The following is a 15659-nucleotide window of genomic DNA, read 5'->3' as shown; positions in this document are numbered from 1 at the left end:
TCATACAGAGTGAAGTAAGTCAGAAAGAGAAAAACAAATATTGTATATTAGCACATATATGTGGAATCTAGAAAAATGGTACAGATGAACCGGTTAGCAAGGCAGAAATAGAGACACAGATGTAGAGAACAAATGTATGGACACCACAGGGGGAAAGTGGGGTGGGGTGGGATGAATTGGGAGATTGGGATTGACATGTATACACGAATATGTATAAAATAGATAACTAGTAAGAACCTGCTGTATAATAAATAAATAAAATTAAATTAAAAAAAAAGAACCTCTTCAGGTTGGCTTTTGTGTCCTTTTGACATATTCCCCATCTTTGAGTTCTGTGTTGCTTTCTGATACAGCAAGATGTTCAGGCTCTTACACTTTTACTTTACCTGCCCCAGACCTGCAATCAGTGATTTCTCCAAGGACCTCTTTTTGTTTTGTTTTGTTTTTGTTTTTAAGTGGAATGGTATTTAGAGGCCACGATCTGGGCACTAGGTGTTCTGATTGCTATTGGGATGTCATTGCTCCCAGACGCCTTTCAGTGGACAAAGCCAGGGAATACATGTACATGTATGCAGTATACCTACCTTCACACACACAGACACACACACATTTACATCTCTGTTTATTTCTGTATCTATCTCTATATGTTGAAAACCATGTGTTCACATCGACACTTCCAAGTCCAGTCCAGCTTCACAAGGTTCATTGTAATTTTCACACTTTCCATGTTTGTAACTCTCTTCTCTGATATCACCCTTAATATTTTTCACTTATTTTATGCACCTGTGTCCATCCAATCTACTGTGTTTGCTGCTTCCCCCTCGGTAGGTTCAGATGCCCTGCTCTAGGCCATCCCTACATGTGATGACCTTCCTCACCTTGCTTGGACCAGTCACCCTGTTCTGGGCCACCATGGCTCTCCTTGCCACCTCTCATGGATGCTTACCTGGTGGTTTTTCTCCATCTGATGGCTTTAGGACTGAATTGCTCAGGAAGGGAAGGTAAAGAGAAAGAGATTTAGATTTAAAAGTAGTGAGTTGACTTTAAAGAAATACATTAAATAATTGGACACATGGATCTGGCAAAAATGGTGAGCAAAGTAGGCAGAAGGATGAGATTTGTGGAATATTGGGCTAAGTGATGGCTTTTTTAAAACAAAACAAAACTAGAATTACCAGTTTAAGCAAAGGGCATTTTCCCCATCACACTTAGTTCTTTATAATTGTCTAAACAGTTTCTTTTCCCCCTAGGTTTCATATTTTGAGGAAGAACAGAACATATTATCTCAGAGCACAAGCCCTTGGATCCCCCGGTTGCAGTATGCCTTTCAAGACAAAAATAATCTTTATCTGGTGAGTCTTTCCATCTCTCTAGAATTAGTCTGGTGTTGCAATAATCAGATAGTACAGCTGTGGAATTCAATGTGGTTCTTGCCCACGTGGCCCACAACACGTCTCATTCTTTCTCATGCTTTCCTGACTTTCAGGTGTCTTCCTGTTCTTCTTGTCTTAAATATGAAGAACTAACCCATTTAGAAAGAGCTTCATTTATTGCTGGATATTGTAGCTGTGGCTCACAGAGCAATAAGGAGAAGTCATTTATTTGGAAATAGTCTGCTGTTTCCTTTAACAGAATCTTGCTTTAAATTAAAAAAATTGAGATAATGCATAGTTATTATAAGAAAATGCAAATGCTGCAGAAATGTATGAAATAGAAGGGAACATGCTCTACCTTTCTTTCTAATCCCTTTCCCCAAGGAAGCAAATATTAATGGTTATGTATGTTCTTTCTGGCCCTTAACCACGCCTTGCGGAAAAATATTTCTATGTCTGTGCGTGTAACACATGTATATAGTTTGTTTTACAAAAATGGTATATGACTGTCTACTTTGCTCTTCAGCTTGCTTTTTGCGTTGAACGATTTGTCCCTGACATCTTTCCATGTCACTACATGCAGATCTGCCTCATTCTTTCGAGCAATGCCATGGTTTTTCCTGATGTGCCTATAGCATAGCTTACAGAATGCTAAAATTCATTTTGGGGCCTTGTTTAGGTTCTTGGGGGTTTAGATTCCTAAAATTAAAAAGGTATCCTAAAAACAATTTTTGTTCTTGATTCAGCCCTTAAAACAAGACTATCCTATTACATTGAATGGAGATAAACTTTTGTAAAGCTCACGTCAGAGAAAAGGGTAAGAGAGAGACGGATTCCTATTTGTCTTGAACCTCCACTGGGCATTTTGGGGGGACTTTACACATTTATTTCTGACCTGGAATAAACAGTTTATTTGCCTTGGTCCCTGGCCCTACCCAGCCTTCTGAGCAAGGACATTCTCACACAGATGCACTGGGAGACCGGCCTTGCGCTGACCAAGTGCTCCTTCAGAATCAACAGCACACCTGTGGTCTCTGTGTCCTGAAACTTCCTTTCCTTGAATATTGTCTTGGAAGCTTTTCTTCCTTGACACCTGGGGCTTGGAACCCTTTCCTTTACTAATGACCTTGGTGTGTTTCTAGGCTCACTGGTGTTCTAGGACATTTGTTGCATACATGATATTTGTCTTGTGCTCTCTGTGTCTTGCGGAGTGCCTTGTATTTGGGCGTATTAACAGATTTATTCGTTAGCCTTCAGAAAAGCAGTTACCTTGACACAGCAGGCTCTTTGTTTGTTTGTTGTTGTTTTGGACATTTTAACTGGAGCCCTGCAAATGATATAGCACACCAGCGTGTGAGCATAATGTTAGTTTTTGAGGCCACACAGCACACAGGCCATCCTGGAGCTAGGAAGGGCTCTGATTTTTGGCAGAAGTTGAGACTCCACAGTTTTCTGGTCTGCCTTTTGCTCTGCTCTGGAATCTTATCGTTCTCTTCCTCTGAGTCGAAGAGCTCAACCTTTTTGATGTCCAATCTCATGCAGCTTCTTCTTCATAAAAGTAGCACTGTTGAGATGCTTTGGGACTTTCACACCATCATGGTCAGTTTTGGTAGAGGTGATGGCAGATTCTGAGTGTCCTGCGTAAAGGAACTCAGATGAATGAGGGCTAGTGGTCCAGTCCCAAGCGGCAAGCTCCTGCTCAGTTCTTGCAGGGAAACCACCCTCTGCTTGTCTCTGGGGTGGCCAGTGAGGATGGTCAGCGGGGCCCTAGGAGCAACACTCGTAGTTGTTTTCATGTTGATTATAGTTGGGTTTTTTCCCCCACTGCTCAACAGTTTGCAAAGCATATCTCTGGGAGGGTGATATTTGGGCATTTTGAGAAGTTTAAACTCTTCAGTGTCACCCTTTTTATCCATACCAGTTGGCCTTGTCACAGTGGTAAGAACCATCTCTTTCTTTTTCTCAATTGTGGATTTGACTGCTGTGGACTTCTGCTTGGATATAACTTTTCTGGAGTACCTTGTAGATGGGGAATATCTGCCGTTCCTCTGCTAGGACAGGCTTCCATCTGCAGGGGGCTTCCTGTTTTGGGTCTTTGGGCTGTGGGGCTTCCCTCTGGATCTTGACACTGGCATTGGCATCCTTAGCTTAGGATGGTCTTCTCAGTTTTTCCACCCACCATCTTGGGAAATGGGACTGTTCTCAAAACGAGTGTTTTCTTGCATTCTGGTTGCCTCAGCACCTTGATGCCTGGCTGCAAGGAGGTTTTTATACCCTTCTTAAGTAGCTCAGTTGGGTGTTACCAGTGGGGTCTTGTAATTATTTCCTTGCCTGCATTCTCTTTTCCAGTACTTTGGAATAAAATGCTTGCTAAGGGTACCGTTTTCATATGAAAAATCCAAACTTAGCATAGGAATTAAGGTATGATGATAGATCCACCGTCTCTTGTCTGCAATTCTGAAATACCCCGTACTCTGGAAAACCTCAAGTTATTTTATTACTTATTTGGCAGCAAGACCTGACTTGAGCTTTGTAGCAAAACCTGACCCGAACTCTTATTCCCTTTAGAGTGACTGTTCATCCATTTTGCTGCAAGTTATGAATATGTTTGATTACAGGGTGATATCCCAGGCCCTACCTGAGGGTGTTGCATAATACAAAGCATATGCAACATTGTGCCGTCCTAAAATCTGAACATTTCTGAATCTGGAGACACATTCTGCCTGTGGCAAGATAAGGGCACTGTACGTCTGTATTTGTGTTATAACATACTGAAATTCCACTGTGCCTCTAGATCGTTAAACCTTTGAGGTTTGGGGAAACATACAAATCGTAGTAAACTCCCCTGGCAGTTAAATTAATTCGTAATGCAGTTGTTGCTTAATTGAAGATATATTCTTTCGTTCTTTATTTTTAATATGATTGATGTTATTTTTATTTTTGGCTGCATTGGGTCTTTGTTGCTGCATGTGGGCTTTCTCTAGTTGTGGTGAGCGGGGGCTGCTCTTCGTTGTGGTGTGTGGGCTTCTCATTGCGGTGGCTTCTCTTGTTGCGGAGCACAGGCGCTAGGCACGCGGGCTTCAGTAGTTGCAGCACATGGGCTCAGTAGTTGTGCACAGGCTCAGTAGTTGTGGCTCGTGGGCTCTAGGGTGTAGGCTCAGTAGTTGTGGCATATGGGCTTAGTTGCTCCGCGGTATGTGGGATCTTCCTGGACTAGGGATAGAACCCGTGTCCCCTGCATTGGCAGGTGGACTCTTAACCACTGCACCACCAGGGAAGTCCCCAAAGATATATTTAAAATCAATGACATAGCAGCACTATTTACAATAACCAGGACATGGAAGCAACCTAAATGTCCACTGACAGAGGTATGGATAAAGAAGATGCAGTACATATGTACAATGGAATGTTACTCAGCCATAAAAAAGAATGAAATAATTCCACTTGCAGCAACATGGATGGACCTAGAGATTATCACACTAAGTGCAGTAAGTCAGACAGAGAAAGACAAATACCATATGATATCGCTTATTTGTGGAATCTAAAAAAATGGTACAAATGAACTTATTTACAAAACAGAAACAGACTTACGAACTTAGAAAACAAAGTTATGGTTACCAAAGGGGAAAGGGGAGGAGGGATAAATTGGGAATTTAGGATTAACAGATACACAATACTATGTATAAAATAGATAAACAATGAGGACCTATTGTATAGCACAGGGAACTATATTGAATATCTTGTAATAACATAATGGAAAAGAATCTGAAAAAGAACATATATATATATATGAACTGAATCACCCCGTTGTACACCTGAATCACTGTAAATCAACTATACTTCAATTAAAAATAAATAAAATTTTCAAAAAATCAATGAAAAAAATAGGATTCCATTTCCTGTGTATTTCTCAGTGCAGTCTCTTCCCTCCAGTGCTGTTTTTACTGTGGGAGTCCAGGCCGCCATCTTCCTTTGCCTGCATTCCTGCAACAGTCTCCTAAGTGTTCTCCCTGCCATCTGTCTTGCTCTTTCCCCAGGTCTTCTCCACACTGCAGCCAAGCCATCGCGCTGTTAAAACCCTTCAAGACTCCCTGCTGCCCCCTGGATGAAGTCCAGACTCTTCCGTGTGGTTTACGAGGCCTTTTCCTCAGATGCCTCCAGCCTCAGTGCTCACATCTCTCTCCTTTCACTTTACATTCACCCTGAGCTTCCTTTGGTTCTTTGAACTTGCCTCTGACCTTTCTCCTCACTCTCCCCTCTTTCCACGTTTACCTGACTCTCATTTCTCCTTCTGGGCTTGGGACAGATGTGACTTCCTCCAGAAACCCTTCCCGGATCTTCTGCCGTGGGAGGGGCTCCCTTCTGCTGTGCGCACAGAGCAGCCTGTACTTCCTCTTCGTGAATGGGGGGCGGTTGTCTCCACCAGGCTACGCCCTCCACCAGGAGAGCGATGATTTCTCCCTTGCTTCCAGTAGAGCTTCCCCAGGTTATTGCTTAAGACATATTTATTGGATGAATGCATGATTAATTTCATAGAAATTTGATTTACATACAAATGTACTCAAGGTATTATGGAAATTGTATTACGTTAATAGTGTGAGTTTTGCTCTCCAAGTATGTAATTGAACGCAGACCCAGTGAGATTTTTAAAATTTGGATTGCAGTGCAAGGAAATTGAATTTGGATCCTTTTGAGTTTTGATGGTTAAAAATTGCCCATTCGTAGTTGCATACCAATGAGTGTGGCTTTCCAGTTTTTGCTACAGAAAATCATAGCAAAGGCCGTCGACGTCTGGTTCCATATAACAAGGCGAGTCGTGTATTCTATCAGGTGGCCCACGGAAGTAGTACTTTGTTGATCTGGTTCACGATGAAATCTGTTCAGTTCTGTTTAACAGATGCCCTCCCCAGGGTCCTTCCATGAAGGAGCTGATCTCTACAAAGAAAACATTGTTCTGCAACTCACCACTTGTAGCATTGTTGTAGCTAAATTCTTTGTGAGATTCATAAAGCTTCCTGGCTTTGTGCTGATACTTTTCATTCTGTGGGTCTTTTCAGTTTGCTCGTGCTCTGCTGTTACTGCCTCACGAGTCTGCTTTCCCTTCTGGGACCTTACATCAGCTTCCCTCTGTTCATTCCCAAAGTCTTTTCCCCCAGTTGCACACATGGGTGTATTAGTTAAGGTATAGCCTAAGGTCATGTAACAGAGAGACCCCCAGCAGGGTGGGGCAACCCTGTCATATGTGATGATTCCCTCCTGTGGCTTCCTGTGCTTTAGAATGTTGTCCTTTTTGACATGCTTGAAGTTGGGCCATTTCATGTCTGTGTTGCACGTGGCTGGGAGGAGAAAAGAGCAGAAAGGCAGAGCAAGCAAATTCCTTCTGCGCAGGATGATGTGGAAGTGGGACACATCACTTCCTCTCACATCTTGTTGACCAGAACTTCGTTGCATGTGTACACGTGTGTACTGTCTCACTGCATGGCCTGTATCCAGCTAACATTCTTATTACTGTGGGAGAAGGGAAGAATGGATTTGGGGGATAAGTTAGAGTCTGGCACAGAGGTTAAAACAGCTACTTTTGTAGGTAACAGATGGGGTTAGATGCCAGGCCCCCAGCTCAACCTCTGGTGGTCTTCCTCATTACCTTTATACTGACACATCTAAAACCGTTTCTAACACAACTGTGGTTCTATTTCCTGTCTTGCTTTCAACCACAGTCATGCAATTTCATGGACACTTCCCTTCCTATGTAGGAGTCATTTGGAGGTGGACTTTTTCTAGGCAATGACCCCATGGCCTGTGTGATCACCAGTCTCTGCTGTCATTGAGGGTGGGAGAGAGTTAAGAAATATAACTTCGTTGTTTTTTGTTTTAGTGAAATACAGCAGCTTATGATCATTGTGACAACGAGACGTGCTGTTTTGATCTCTTGGGTAAGATGATGCAGTTTTCAGGCATGTCTCAAAACTCACCAGTGTTGGTTGCTTCACAAGCTAGCTGCCCATCAGAAGGAAGCTGTTACTTAGAATATAGGTTCTTGTTTTATTCCTGTACCTTGCTTGGTCTCTCTGGAGTCATTGGCCTTTCCGGCTTCAATTTTCTCATGGGTGAAATGAAATATTAACATGTCTTATTGACTCCAATTCAGTTGCTGAGTGTGTTATTGCCTCAGGAGGTTCTTTGAATTATCAGTGCCTTTGAAGTAGTTTTTTGGTTTTTTTTTTTTTGCGGTACACGGGCCTCTCACTGTTGTGGCCTCTCCCGTTGCGGAGCACAGGCTCCGGACGCGCAGGCTCAGCGGCCATGGCTCACGGGCCCAGCCGCTCCGCGGCATGTGGGATCTTCCCGGACCGGGGCACGAACCGGTGTCCCCTCCATCGGCAGGCGGGCTCTCTGAAGTAGTTTTTTTGTGTGTTGGTCTTTTGAGGCATATTTCAAGTGAGTGCATTTATTTATTAATTTGTTTAAAAATATTTATTTATTTATTTTGGCTGTGCCGGTCTTAGGTGCGGCATGCGCGTTCTTTGTTGTGACGTGTGGGCTTCTTAGTTGCGGCATGCAGACTCTTAGTTGCGGCATGCATTCAGGATCTATTTCCCTGACCAGGGATCGAACCTGGGCCCGCTGCATTGGGAGCACGGAGTCTTACCCACGGGACCACCAGGAAGTCCCCCTCCAGTGAGGGCATTTAGAGTCCCACCGTTTTCGGGGCTACAGTTTTCCTACGGTGTCCCGGTTTGCCTGGCCCACCTTCAGAGTTGCTGATCCAGTGGGGGTGGAGGTGGGGCCCAGGAATTTGCATTTCTGACCAGTTCCCAGGTGATGCTGCTGTTGCTGGTCTGGGGACCCCACTTGGAGAACCATTGTCCTGTAGCCGTAGCTAGTTTCTGGTTACTGCTTCTTGCTTCTGTTTCTTCAGTAATAGTGTACACACCTGAGACCCCTTTCCTTGCCCTCTCAGGCCAACGAATGGTACCTACTCCCCTGCTGTTACTAGTCCCGGGGTGCCTCAGCATCCCGTGTTCATTTCCTTTAACCTCACCCACACCTTTACAGATAGGCTTGTCCTCAGTTAATGGCCTCAGTTACCTAGTTTGAGTGTGCAATTTCTTGCCAAGACTCTGGATGATTTGATGCTCGATGAGGATTTTTTTGAACAGAGGGATGACTCAGGCTGGGATTCGTATTTTCTGAAATAAAGGGCCTTCACTCTTTTTCTCTTGGTCACCTTGCCCTTCAAAAAATAATTTAGGGTTTGTGCCAGGGGCCACTCTGCTTGGAGTATCCATTCCCTCCTCCCCCGTGCCAAAGATCACGTACACTGGGCAGGGCGGGTAATGATGCCAATAGCATCCTTCCATTTTCAGGGCACTTTCAGTCATGCTGATTGTAGTGCAGGCATTTCAAGGACACGTTTCTAAGATGTGGCCAGCACGGTATGCCTCTGATGACACCAGTATGCAAATTGGGATAGAATGCTAAAGAGCTATTACATATCTACCCCGATACGCACACACATACATGCACGCATGCGTGTGTATGTGCATGCGTGCGCACACACAACAAATACACACATTTATCCTTTGTTCCAGACACAACACAACTGGTGGGAATTGCCATCCCAGCACTCGGAGTATAGATGCAGACACCAGCAGAGAAGCTGCTGCTTCTTCCAAACCGAACACATGTAAGATTTGCCCTTTAATTAGCATCTGCAGCTGCTGCCATCAGAAGGGTCTGTCTCTGTTGGCCGGACCGTCTTTGCTTTAAAAGAGCAAGTCCATTATAGCTCCAAGCCAGGCTGGTCTGTCAGCTGCTGTGCTTCTCTGCCATCTGCAGGGTTGTCACATTGTTCAGGGCTGTTTCACTGTAGGGCTGTTTTCCGTCTTCTCATCTCCCTGGTCTCTGATTACCATGCCTTGGTGATCACTCTTGGGGTGGCCTGCAGGGACATCTCCCGTCCTTGCAAGGATGCAGGATCATAGCTTCAGTGCTCATGGACTGGTTATGTTCCAGCCCTTTGTTGCCAGTGATCTTGTCTTGATACGCGGAATGGCTCCAGGAAGTCAGTGGAAAAATGTAAGCAGCAGAAGTGAGGGGTGTATTAAAGCCAGGCTTCAAACCGGAGCGCCTCTGCTATAGAAGCGTGTCATTTAGTTGCAGTAAGGACCCGTGATGCCTCCGCAGCCTCATCAGCATCGGGTCTCAATAAAATGCTGGGTGGAGACCTCCCTGGCGGTCCGGTGGTTAGGATGTTAGGGCTTCGAGCTTCCACTGCAGGGGGCACGGGTTTCATCCCTGGTCGGGGAACTAAGATCCCGCATGCCATGCAGAGTGGGCCCAAAAAACCCAAAAATAAACAAAAAAAAAGAAACTAATAAATGAAAACATTAAAAAAAAATAAGTTCTGGGTTGGCTGCATCAGCATCACCCCAGTAGCTCCTTAAAAATGCAGATTCCTGGACCCCACCCCTGGAGCTTGTCCATGAAGTCTGGGGTTGGTCCGTGGACTCCACGTTTTTAGCAAGCTCCCTGAATGGTTGAGACGAGGAAGAGACATGCTTTACCCTTTCATACTGCTGAATTCTTTTTCATTCTACTAGAATTACAGTTCCACGAAGGCAGGGATTTTTGTCTGTTTTAGTCCCTGCTGTTTTCCTGATATCTGGAACAGTGCCTGGCACGTAATAGGCACTCACATATTTATGTGGATGAATGTGTTTTATCCATTTAAAAAAAGTGCTTCCCCCGGTGATTCTGGTGTACACGCAGGCTTGAGAAGCTCTGCCCTAGAGGACTTGCCAGTTTTCTTGGGTTAGGAGCCACATTTCTGGGGGGAACATTGCCTCCCTGGGCATCTCTGAATAGTAAAAATCAGGCATGGAGTCATTCTGGGGGCAAATCCAAATGCTGTGAATGGACCGTCTGGCACAGCCTGGGTGGTGACTTTGGCCTAATTTGTTCGTCAGTTCTGCTGACCCCGGTCTTTGGTTTACAGCGTGTCATCTGGTATGAAGACTTGAGAACTCTTGCTTTGTGACTTGATGATGCTTTTGGAGCCTCTTTTTTTTTTTTTTTTAAATGAAGTCTAGTTGATTTACAATGTCGTGCTAATTTCTGCTGTACAGCAGTGATTCAATTATACATATATATATATATATATTCTTTTTTTCATATTCTTTTCCATTACGATTTATCATAAGATATTGAATGTAGTTCCCTGTGCCATACAGTAGGACCTTGTTGTTTATCCATTCTATATTTAAAAGCTTACATCTGCTCACCCCAACCTCCCACTCCATCCTTCCCCCAACCCGCTCGGCAACTACCAGTCTGTACTCTATGTTTGTGATTCTGTTTCTGTTGCGTAGATAGGTTTATTTGTGTCACATTTTAGATTCCACGTATAAGTGATATCATGTGGTATTTGTCTTTTTCTGACTTACTTCACTTGGTATGATAATCTGTAGTTGCATCCATGTTGCTGCAAATGGCATTATTTCATTCTTTTTTTATGGCTGAGTAGGATTCCATTGTATTTATATACCACACCTTCTTTGTCCATTTATCTGTTGACAGACATTTAGCTTGTTTCCATATCTTGGCTGTTGTGAATAGTGTTGCTATGAACATGGGGTGCGTGTGTCTTTTTGAATTAGAGTTTTGTCCAGGTATATGCCAAGGAGTGGGATTGTTGGATCACATGGCAGCTCTATTTTCAGTTTTCTGAGGAGCCTTCCTACTGTTTTCCATAGTGGCTGCACCAACTTACATTCCCACCAGCAGTGTAGAAGGATTCCCTTTTCTGGAGGCTCTTGATTTGGTACCGTTTTTGAAAGTGCAAAAGTGTTTTCTGAAAGTGTCCAAGTCCTGGTTCTTGATTATTTCTTTAGCCTAAACAGCAAGATCGATGAAGCTTGGCTTGACCACACACAAGCTATCTTCCCTTGGGCTCCATTCATCCCAGGATGAGTGACTGTACCCCGGTAAGATAGTTTGGGAATGGGGTAACATCTTGGGGCAGCCCAATTTACCCAGTCAATGCCCAAACTAAATTCTCCTAATGGTGTACGGTTGGAATTTGCAGTATGGTAATCTAGAATCTTGTTGGTGGGCCAAGTCTGATTAGGTTCTTTGATAAGGAGGTTTGTCGTTTAGTACATCTTTCTTGACCTCATGTTGCAGAGCATGCTGCCTAGCAGCTGTTGTCATTTTTGTTGCTTATTGAGGAGCGCTTTTGAAGAAATGGAAAATTGTTTGACCAGTCAAAATTGTTTGACTAATCTAGTTTGGGCGGGGATTTTCAGCTTAGGAATTTGGATCTTCTGAATAGGAGCAGAGAATATGTATCTTTTCGCCTTTCAAAGAGATGGCTTTGATTTTCTGAACTATTTTTCACGAGTCATTACAAATAGAATCTTCAGGAGTCACCGCTAAGTGTTAAATAGTGGTCCATTCGTGAGCTCTTAAAAGTGGCCAGCAGTTGCTACATGCTTGACTTTCTCAGCCTTAAACTCGCAAGCCGTTCTATTTTTTTCACATCTTTAATAGAGCCCGATTAGAAAATTTATAACTGCAACGTGTCGTCATAAATATGCGTTGTTCTTATTATATTTTAAGACATTTTGGTTCTAAAAGCATGAGTACTTCCGTTATTATGTGTGAATTTTCTTTGTGTGTGTGGATATTTAAGACCTTTTTAATGACAATATATATTTAAGACAGACGTAAAAAATTAGCATTCACCCGTGAACCCAGGGCCTGTGGAGAACCAGGCTGGGACACGTGGGTGAGCTACAGGCAGCCAGGTGCCTCCTGCTGGCTCTTTGAGGACTGGCACGAGCAGCTTACGTCTGCCAAGACTTTGGGGAAAATAAAGTCTGCATATCAGCTGCCGCCCCTTCTCAGTGCTGCTGTTCTTGTTAGTTCATAAATCAGTTTTTTTTTTTCCAGCAGTTGCAGTGCAAATGGAACCTTAGATCAAATTGTCCAGTATCTGCTTGAGTATCTGCTACGTGTAAGATGCCAGGTGACGAGGGGCCCTTGGGGAAGGCATGCAAGTCACTGGCCCCTCCCAGGGTCCCCGGTGTGGGGTTGACCTGGTGCTAGGCAGAGTCTTTACTGGACCAGCCTGGGGCCTCTGGGGACGTGTGGAGATGCTCCATATCTTACTTGACTAGAACTTTCTTCTAATTCTGGACTGAAAGCAAACAGAAGTTTGGAGGAGGATGAAGAGAATTCACATCCCAGAGTTGGCTTCTGGAATGCAGTGGTTTGTGAGATTTAGTGTTTTTTTTTTTTTAAAAGACTTTTATTTGAATCTTGCCTCTTTCCAGAAAGGGTTTGAGACAGTTTAAAATAAAAGACATTTAAAATGTGGCTATGAGCCACACTTTAAAATGGGAAATCAGAGCAAAGGACAGGAGGGGTTGACGTGGATGCAGAGACGGTCAAAATGGGTCCCATCTTCTCCCAGCCAGAGCAGAGAGGATGGTGCTGTGAATTCAGGGAAAGGAAAGGACTCGAACAGCAGTGGAGGATCTCGTGGCCGCCAGGCACAGCATTGCGAGGGACTCAGTCTTATCCCCATTTTACAGAGGACAAAACTGAGAGGCAGAGAGGTGAAGTCACCGGGCTGAGGTTTGAAGCCTCTTGGGCAGATGAGCCTCCAAGCCTCGTGTTGACTCAGGAATGTCACCCCCGGTTATCATCAGACGGAGGAAGGATTTCAGTTTCTTGGGGTGGAAGACTTTCTTTTGCTAATCAAACATTTTCCCTGAGGCTGTACTTTATATTCTTCCAGGTTTTTTCCCTTAAGTATATACTAACAAATGTAATATATGTTTTTTTAATCACAAGAAAGTTTTACTGTATCCTCTTTAGGGCATCACTATATATCATCATAGATGGCTTTCCATGGCAGAATGAATAGATCGAGTCCATTCATTTTTAGTATCTGCCTCTTGTCCCATAGTTTAGATAAATCATATTTTAGCAGTCTCTTAGTGATGGCTGTTTGGGTGATTTCCAGGGTTTCTTTTTCCCATGTTACAAACAATGCTTCATTGAATCTCTTTATCTGTCTATCTCCAAACTACTGTAAGTTCCTGTAAAATAAATCATCGGAAGCAGAATTACTGGTTCAGAGGGTATATGTTCACACTTAAAATTTTTAACAGAGATGGTCAGGTTGCCTTCCACACTGACTGTTTAAGGAAGAGATTGTATCATGTTTATTGCCCATCTCCTGTATTCTGCTGGGTGCTGAGGGAAATGCAGAAAGGATGCAAGAGGATTTCTTGCCCTCCAGGAATTTCTGTCTATGCTATGTACCTAATCCTAGGGAATGTCTGGGGTGTCTCCTTGGGTGGGTGGGTGAGTGGGTAGATTTAATTCAACTTTTCAAGCTTGCCTTGCAAACATTGCACATGGCGTTTAGGATTCATCTTTCATTGTATTGATTCTCTTGGGTAATGGGTGTAACTTCCTTAGGGCAGGGACCTTGTCCTACATGACTTACAGTATGTCTCATGCATCTTCATTGCTTTGTGGAGACATTGTAATTATAACATGTCAGGTAGTATTCGAGGATCCAATTGAGAACATTCCCCCTTTTTTGGGTGTATGAAGAATTAATAACTTTGGCATTCTATACAGGTCATGGAATATCAGCCTGGAGGGGATTTGCTGTCACTTTTGAACAGATATGAGGACCAATTAGATGAAAATATGATTCAGTTTTACCTAGCTGAACTCATTTTGGCTGTTCACAGCGTTCATCAGATGGGATATGTACATCGGTAAGTGAGGCTCCCTGGTAGTTGACTGGGGATTTGTCTGTATCACCTAAGAGTTCCTAAAATAGAGTGAATGATTTCAGCATGAAAATAATGCTTCATCCAATTTTTAGCCCATCTTCACCATAATTTACTGAAAGCAAATTTTCCAAAATGGCAGATGTTTCAGCTTACCCATTCAACAGGGAAATAGATTTAAAATTGTGACATTCTCACGTTTGCTGGTAGGATCTGTCAATGCGCCTAATAAGACCGGGAGCTCTTGCATGGGTTCTCTGGGTGCTGTGGTAGGAAAACTGAATTTGATTTGTGCAAGGAGGCAGCATACCCCGGAGGAACAGAAGTGTGTGTAGTTGTACTTCTGACCTTGCCCGTTAGTAATCGACAAAGGTGTGCCCCCGCATCCTCGGTTGAAAAGTGTTTCTTTACATCTTCACTCAGCTCGTGTTTTACGAGCATCTGAGAATGTTGTGGGAAAGGAATGATGGTTAGACCAGGAACCGCAAAATCCTGAATAGCGTCTCAGTTTTTCCATTGACTAGCCACATGGCCTTGGGCACATCCCCTAGCTTTTTGTGGCCTTAGCTCTCCTGAGGTAAAATGTGTGTCTCGAGGAGAAATAATCCATCTAATAACATTTATTTTGTTCCCTTTCCTTCTCTGCTTCCCTTCTCCTTCCTCCCTCCCTTCTATTCTTTCTCTCTCATTCTTTTACTTAAATTTGTTTTGCAAAATGCTTATTATGTATGTCCATCAGTAGGGAGGTCTGTATGGCAAAACCACAGGCACTAAGATTCGTGGCTGAAGGAAGATCCTAGGTTAGCAGTTGCTTGATGATTGTCATAGAGAAGATAACACTAATTTGTGGCCTTGATTTTCTTACAGAGACATCAAGCCCGAGAACATCCTCATTGACCGAATGGGACACATCAAGCTGGTGGATTTTGGATCAGCTGCTAAAATGAACTCAAATAAGATGGTAACAAAATAGAATAAGATAACTTAATAGAGCTTATACTACAAAGTGTTCTGAGGTCCTCATAGATTTGGAAAACATGGGATAAAGTTGAGTGACATTCTGGAGCCCTCGTCTGTCAGTGTGTGAAATGATTTCTCTGCAGGGTGGGTGGGGATGGGGACACAGCGATTTTCCAGACTTACTTGATCTGGTACCCTTTTATGTAAAATACCTGTTAATACCCTACAAAACATTTTTAGGAACATTCTTATAGTTTGGATTAAAAGATGGGAAAATGCTTATTTTGTTTTTCCCTTCTTTTTCCTTGCTTGTTAATAGATTGTCTTCTGTTACATTTTCTTTTTCACTTTAAATATTTTGGTGAAATGTAACCTTATTTATCTCAAATCCTCTATTTCCTATGCAATGAAATTGAAAGTAATCACCAGAGAATTTGAACCAAGCATTAAGAACCAAGTACTCAAAATGTCGATTCTAAATCCTGGACCTTTGGTAAAAATTAAGCTGTAT

The 15659-nt window shown here is 43.2% G+C and overlaps 1 protein-coding gene across 5 annotated transcripts in view; it reads left to right on the top strand.

Annotated features, from left to right (window-relative positions):
• The window catches only part of CIT (citron rho-interacting serine/threonine kinase), a 171901-nt gene that overhangs the window by 18609 nt on the left and 137633 nt on the right, over positions 1–15659 (top strand). For all 5 annotated transcript variants that reach the window (XM_033399983.2, XM_033399980.2, XM_004276745.4 and 2 more), the window contains exons 5-7: positions 1251–1352; positions 14031–14173; positions 15056–15149. In XM_033399983.2, the coding sequence (XP_033255874.1) occupies positions 1251–1352; positions 14031–14173; positions 15056–15149 (339 nt within the window). The remainder of the gene's footprint in view (positions 1–1250; positions 1353–14030; positions 14174–15055; positions 15150–15659) is intronic.

This window comes from Orcinus orca, chromosome 15 (genome assembly GCF_937001465.1).
Source record: "Orcinus orca chromosome 15, mOrcOrc1.1, whole genome shotgun sequence".
Lineage (NCBI taxonomy): Eukaryota > Metazoa > Chordata > Mammalia > Artiodactyla > Delphinidae > Orcinus > Orcinus orca.
The sequence above is the reverse complement of the archived record's forward strand: the minus strand, read 5'-3'. Positions and strand labels throughout refer to the sequence as shown.